Below are 7,819 nucleotides of genomic sequence, written 5' to 3' on the forward strand. Positions count from 1 at the left end.
TGTATTTTAGCTTAAGTTAAATTGTTATCTAGTTCATTATCAAAATAATGGACTCTCCGCGTGCCTTCAAAGCACATTAGAAGTCCAATTTTCTTGTTCTGAAATGATGGGCTATACCCTGGTAATAATAATAATAATAATGTATTATACTTTGGTGATTTACATGACATTCAAAATGCTGTTGAGTTACAACCAATGTCACTGTGATTTGTAGTGTGCTGAACAGCAAGAAGCGCTAAGAATCACTTCCTGTCCGTGTTTTAACAACTCAACACTGCTTTTATCCCATAAAAGCTGCCACAGACAACATGTAAACATACAAGCAGGGTGTGTTCCAATAAAACTGTATTTATGGACACTGAAATTCAAATTTCATATAATTTTCATATCACAAGATTTTTAGAATTCTTTTTCAACCATTAGTGTAAGAACCATGCTCAGATCATTTATTTGCCATACAAAACAGGTGGTAGGCTAGCTTTGGCTTGTCAGGTATAGTTTACCATCCCTGATCTAAATAATTTCATTTTATTTTTTAAATTTTTTTAATGTTTATTTCTGAGAGAGAGAGACAGCGAGAGCAGGGGAGGGTCAGAGAGAGAGAGGGAGACCAGAATCAGAAGCAGGCTCCAGGCTCTGAGCTAGCTGTCAGCACAGAGCCCGACGCAGGGCTCGAACCCATGAACTGAGATCATGACCCGAGCCGAAGTCGGACGCCCAACCGACTGAGCCACCCAGGCGCTCCAATAATTTCATTTTTAATTACTTATACAGTGACAGTTTAGGGGTACTTATAAAATTTAGGCACACCCTTCAACTGAGGATCACTGCAAAGTGAAAATAGTGCTTTCTTAGTTAGAAGGCAATTATCCCACCTCCAAAAACTATTTTCCCAGGAGATAATCAATTTTTAAATATATTTATCTAATGCAAAATTAGATATAATTTAGATTATAAGATTATGATTATAACTTAAATAAAATAGACTTACTTCATTTAAATTTTAATTTGATAATCAACTTAGCAAGGGTAAAATATAAGTGGTCAATACTAAAATGAATGCTAAAATTGTATGAAATCATACAAACTTTTTTTCATTACATAAAGGTCTAGTGGGCAGATGGAGAAAACCTTTCCAATTATGTGACTGAAGCAATTTGAGTTTTTTCTTCTGAAAAGACTTTCTCTGTCTTCTGGCGTTTAAGAGGTGGGTCGTCCTGATTCTCTGTAACAAAGCCAAAAAACCTGTTTTAGGTAAGATACTTAACATTAGAAAATACCTTTAAAAAGCAAATAATATGGCATTTTAAAGATTTTTAATACTCAACTTATACATGAAATAGTAATATGCCTGCAGATTATTTTAATGAAATAACCTTCTACTAGATTGAACAGTGTGTATGTCATACTAACATTTGTAGAATTGGGAGAAACCAGTCACAATTGAGTGTCAAGGAATATTGAACTGAAGTATCTAACTAGAATTAGTTTAACCTATTTCCAAATATAATGTATATTAAAGCTACATGAAAGGTATTATAGTTTATATTTTATTTCCCAGAAATTGCTCACCTAGAGTTAGGGTCTGGTCCTTGTAGAGCACAGCAGAAGGAATCCGAAAGGTGATACATAACATTTCCTTGTTCGGGGCTACATTTCTTACTAGGTGAATTGAACTGCATGCCTCCAAGGAAATGCCTAACACAGCCCCAGCTCGCTGCTGAACATCTTTAGCAGGATTAGGGTCTTTGGAAAAGCTGTAACAGTGCACTATGGGAAGGAGTTCAATGCCACATGGCGGCCCATCTAATAGCAATTTGAAGACACTGAGAAATTCAATAGCCTTTGCTGGCAAGTTCATGACAATGTGCACAGAGTGTTTTCTTTCTTTTGACAGTGGTCCCAGCTGCTGCATTAACTCTTCTCTGACTGGTCCTTGAAGGAAGTCTTTCCCATCCAAGTTAAAGACTTTCACCTTTTGGTCCACTTTATTTAATTTACAATTGTGCAATAGCCATTTATGAGATTCAGGATTGAGATCATTAGCAAATACAGTACAATTTTTCTTTGCTACTGGAATGGCAAAAGGCCCAACCCCAGCAAAAACATCAAACAGCACATCTCCAGGTTTCAGAAGTTCTGTGATGCGACTGTGTTCTGTAGAGAGACGAGGATTCCAATAGACTTTCGAAAAATCAAATTCATATGTGTAGCCATTTTCTCGAACCTGAAAAAGACATTATTCCTTGGTTAACCTGTTTAGTCTTAAATTCCAACCATGGAAACTGGATGAGTATACCCACACATTTAAATTAAGAGCAAATAACAGTGCATTTTAATTAGAATTCTGGTGTTTATGCTATTCTTGAAGCCAATTAACAACCTGCATTAGACTTTGACCTAAGAAAAGTCATCTCTTTAAAGTCAAATGATTCTCTATCTCATTCTACGGGGTGATAAAGTGGTTCCCAAATCACATGAGGCATTTTTTTTTAGACAGACCAACTGACTGGCTTAATCATACTCTTATTTTGTCACCTGACAGGGAAATAAACCTATAATTTGAAACAACACAAAACATATCTTCATGATGACTAGCTAAAGTTGCAGACAGCACTTCCACTCAGCAAACAATCCTCCTTAGTTTTCAGTTTGTAAGAGGGAGGCATGACAGATGTGTCTTGTCCCAGGGCACCTGTGTGGTTCAGTTAAGCATCCAACTCTTGATCTCAGCTCAGGTTATGATCTCATGGTTCATGAGATTGAACCATGAACAAATTTCACGTCTACAAATTATAGCCAGTATACAGAACAAATGATTCCCCTATGATTGAGCCTAGCCCACGCTAGGCTCTGCACTGGCAACGTGAAGCCTGCTTGGAATTCTCCTCCTCCCTCTCTCTCTTCCCTTCCCCGGCTTGTGTGTGCATCCTCTCTCTTGAAATAAATAAAAAAATTATTTTTAAAATCTTGGAAAAAAAGACGTGCCATGTACACACTGGGTTTCGAGGTCTTTTTCTATGTTTTTAGACAGTTACTTGGACTTTACGAATTTCATGTCTACAAACTACAGCCAGTGTACAGAACAAATCATTCCCCTATTTTCTCTTTTCCCAATTTGAGTTTTCATGGATTAAACTAAATATATTTGGCGAAGCTAAGTCTTGAACAAATTTAAAATTTAAGAAATAAACTATTTGTAAAAAAAAAAAAAAAATTTAAGACTGTGTGCTTTTTTTTTTTTGGAACTATTATAAACATGAAAGAAAACAGAAAATAAAACTAAAAATACAGTCATGGCATGTGACCTCAGCCATCACTTTAAGCCCCTTATTTTAACGGATGAAGAATCAAAAGGCCAGAAAATTTCCTAAGTTCTACAAATCTGATAGAGATACATCTTCTATATTCTGCCTTCATGGAATATTCTGCCTTCAAACTTGTGTAAGTAGTTTTTCCTCCCAACCACATCAGATGCTCTGGCCATTTAAGGCTCCAGAGCTGGAAATGTTTCTTCATTATTCTGCCAACTAAAACTCTCTAGATCTATAACCTGCGAAGTCTGAATATGTCTTGGGATGCTTTTCCTGAAATATCCCTTCTACTCCCCCTTTTTAATGTGAAGCATAGTACTAGTTTAAATAACTTAGATTTTAAGTATCCTTCTGGTTTTACACAAACTGTCCTTGAACCTAATGCACTCAGTTAGCATTACTTTCAGCCCGACTCACTCTCAGCAATCTTTTTACTCACAATAGACACAGAGTACTTATGTTGCATGAGCTCCTAAAGTTAAATGTAATTCTGTTTGTGGCAAAGAAATTATACTGAGTGAGTTTTTATATTTATTTTATGGTATAAATGTTAAGTATAAAATATATCCTAAGAACAAACTTCAGATGACTAAAGAAATCAATCAGAAGCCATTTAAAAAATCACAGAAGTTTCTGAGAACTTTTAGATCTGAGAAGGAAGCTACCTGCTACCCTAACGGGTGCTACCAAATGAAGAACACACAGCACTCAATCAGGGTACGCTGAGATAAGCATGGACACCAGCAGAGGATTCACATTCAAATCTTACTTGCCAGATCAGATCCCACACAATACACATAAGCAGAAGACCATGGAGGTTATACAGGGAAAGACCATGCATGCACTCTGGAGTCAGAAGCCTGGCTCCAAAAACCCAGCTCAGTCATTCTTGTTACTTCAGTTGCATAAAAAGAATATTAAAAAACACCACCATTATATTTACCCAAGGGATACAGATGTGCTCTTTCGAAGGGGTACATGTACCCCAATGTTTATAGTAGCAATATCGACAATAGCCAAAGTTTGGCAAGAGCCCAAATGTCCATAGACAGATGAATGGATAAAAAAGATGTGGTATACCTATACAACGGAGTATTACTCGGCAATCAAAAAGAATGAAATCTTGTCACTTCCAACTACGTGGAAGGAACTAGAGGGTATTATGCTAAGCGAAATTAGTCAGAGAAAGACCAATATCATATGATCTCACTCATATGAGGACTTTAAGATACCAAACAGATGAACATAAGGGAAGGGAAGCAAAAATAATACAAAAGCAGGGAGGGGAGCAAAAACATAAGAGACTCTTAAATATGAAGAACACACAGAGGGTTACTGGAGGGGTTGTGGGAGGGGGATGGGCTAAATGGGTCAGGGCCATTAAGGAACCTACGCCTGAAATTGTTGCACTGTATGCTGACTTGGATGTAAATTAAACAATAAACAAATTTCAAACAAAACAAAACAACCACCATTATCTTATGGGCTTCTTAGGATTTCTTATATTTAAAACATTAGCTTAGGCTTAATAGTAAGTATGTAGTAAATGGTGTTTTAATATTCTACTACAATTAAATTATGGAGAAATAATATTATACTTAAAATATTCACCTAAATCTATGTGGCCCAGAATCTTAAAAAATAATTAATTTGCATAAATTCTCTTCTGGATTTTATAAAGTCCTATTTAAAAGAAAGAAGTCAGTCAGAGAAAGACAAATACCATATGATTTCACTTATGTAGAATTTAGGAAACAAAACAGATGAACATATGGGTAGGCAAAAAAAGAGCAGGAAGCAAACTTTAAGAAACTCTTAACTATAGAGAACCAAGGGTTTTTGGATGGGAGATGGGCTAAATGGGTGATGGGCATTAAGGAGGGCACTCGTTGGGATGAGCACTGGCTGTTATGTGTAAGTGATGAATCACTAAATTCAATACCTCAAACCAATATAACCCTATTTGTTAACTAACTAGAATTTAAATAAAAACTTGAAACAAAAAAAGATTATCTAATATCTTAAGAGTAGAATTCGTTATTAAAATTTTTGTCAAGTTATGGAGAGAAGTTAACGGATTTCCTAGCTTGTATACAAAACTTCACATAATGTTAACATATAATTATCTAAGACTTTTGGCTCAAAAATGTTTATATTATCCAGGACTTCAGAGGATTTTGTAGGTAGAGGATGAGAAAGTGGTTTATCCCAGGAATCTGTTCCTACATAATAAAAATATTTTTTCTTTGAAATAGATTTGTTTTTCTTGTAAAAGAAATATGTGCTCTGTAGAAGAGTATAAAGATGAGAACAAAGGTCACTGGTAACTACTATATCAAACAAAAATATGCCCACTGTTAACATTCTGATATATGTGCATATTTACATAGATATTTAGTTAAAATGGAGCTATGTATATATATACTAGTCTACAACTACCTTTTTTGTCACTTACTCTATCAACGGGCAATTTAGTAAGTGTGGAGCTCAGTAATCGTTAGATGGAGTATCCCATTGTGTTGTAATGCCAGAATTAATCAATTCTCTGATGAACATTTAGGTTGTTTCTATTCCTTTGTAGAACCTAGTACATACATCACTACAATTTTCTCCAATTATATCCTTGAGATAACTTCCTGTTAATGGAATGCTAGGTCAAAGGATGTACCTATTCATGGTAATATATTACCATATATTCTTCCTGAATACTTGTATCAAATTTGCACCTCCATCAAAGGGATACATAAATGCTCACATTCTCACATACACATCAATATTGGGTTATTATAAATAGTTTTAGTCTTTGACATCTACTCTGATTCAAAACATTAATCCTGATATAATTTGTACCTAGGAGACAATAAAATATTCCATACCTTGGTCATCATGTTCTCCTCTCCAGACAGTACTTCCATTTGGAAATTTCGGTATGTATTATCAATGTTATTGATTTTATTTACTGCTGAGGTGATTCCTGGATTTTTGTCAATCATAACTTGACCTGAAAGATAAGAATTCATAAATATTGCCAATCGGTTGCAAAATAAAACTGAAAATATGAAATGAAAATAAACTGTATTTCTTTTGGTTTATAGACAAAAATTGCAGCTGGTGTGTATATCATGGCATGCAATTCTAAAAATTCAGATTAGCAAAATTAATTAATGTCTACCAGCCTCTAATACAAACACACACACAAAAAAGCATATGGGTATATTTTAAAGTTTTTATTTATTTATTTTGAGAGAGAGAGAGAAGGAGTGCGCTAGTGTGCACATGAGCAGTGGAGAGGCAGAGAGAGACGGAGAGAGAATCCCAAGCAGGCTCTGCACTAACTCAAGCTCATGAACAGTGAGGCAGGGCTCAGACTCATGAACTGTGAGATCATGACTTGAGCAGAAATCAGGAGGCAGACACTTAACCGACTGAGCCACCCAGGCACCCTTTATGGGTACATTTTCAAACAAAAATTTTTGAGGAGTTTGGGTCTAATATTTTTCCATGTTTTTTTAAATTAAATCTCAATACACAACAGTAAGTAAAAAAGTAGACCATAAGGTAAAGAACAGAAAGAATAAGTGTAAGGACCATGGGAACAAGTGATGTCAGAAATCACCAGCCTGTTCCCACTGGCCTAATCAAATGTCTGCCTTACTGTGTACTTGAAATAGATGCCTCCACTTTGGATATACGTACCAGTAAAATAAGTTTACAAATAAAAGAAACATATTCTTTAGAGTCTTATCTAAGTAAAATGTTCATTTACTTAAATTGTTCTTTTTGTCAAATATTTGCCAGAGCAGAAAAAGATAATAAAATATACCAGAAATGGTATATTGATACCCTTTACTTAAAGTCTACTTTTTTGTTAACACTTAAAAAAATTGTAAGAATCTGTAGGTCATGTCATTGCATAAAGAAAGATAACTTGATTTATAAGGTGGTAAAAAGTTGTCAATAATACAAACACGCTGATATAGAATTTGCCCAATTTCTTTTTGATAATTGGACACCTGATTTTGAATATGACTAGCGAATCACTGTTCTTATCCTGTTCTGCTTCAGGTATCAGAACTCAATTTTTAAGGTACAATAGTTTGAAATGAGGAATGAAATTTAAAAAACCAAATCTGAAAGTCTATAGCAAAAGCTTTAAAATCACTGCTGTGTGAAAATGCTTCACTTTTAATCCAGGGGGGGCCCCTGAATAAAATAGGGACGCCAAAAGGGATGTTTTGAGTTCTGACAGGTGATACTCATACAGAGGAAAGCTTATCTTTGACATTTGTACCCAGGCATAATTATAAAGATCTGCTTAATTATTTATCATATTATCATTATGCATTATCAGCCCCCTTTCATCAATAAAAACAAAGGAAATGCATAATAGCATATTTCTCAAATCCTAATCACGGAAAATACTGAGAACTATATTTGTTTTCCTTTCTATTCTATTCTATTCTATTCTATTCTATTCTATTCTATTCTATTCTATTCTATTCTTT

General features: G+C 34.9%; 1 protein-coding gene across 1 annotated transcript in view; it reads right to left on the minus strand.

The window, feature by feature from the left end:
- Positions 1–358: 358 nt before the first annotated feature.
- The window catches only part of TRMT5 (tRNA methyltransferase 5), a 10,425-nt gene continuing 2,964 nt past the window's right edge, over positions 359–7,819 (minus strand). The window contains exons 3-5 of the mRNA XM_077769436.1: positions 6,191–6,315; positions 1,573–2,227; positions 359–1,225 (exon numbers count right to left, since the gene is read on the minus strand). Of these exons, the coding sequence (XP_077625562.1) occupies positions 1,140–1,225; positions 1,573–2,227; positions 6,191–6,315 (866 nt within the window). The 3' untranslated portion in view covers positions 359–1,139. The remainder of the gene's footprint in view (positions 1,226–1,572; positions 2,228–6,190; positions 6,316–7,819) is intronic.

The sequence above is a fragment of the Crocuta crocuta genome, unplaced genomic scaffold, assembly GCF_008692635.1.
Source record: "Crocuta crocuta isolate KB4526 unplaced genomic scaffold, BGI_CrCroc_1.0 scaffold10, whole genome shotgun sequence".
NCBI lineage: Eukaryota > Metazoa > Chordata > Mammalia > Carnivora > Hyaenidae > Crocuta > Crocuta crocuta.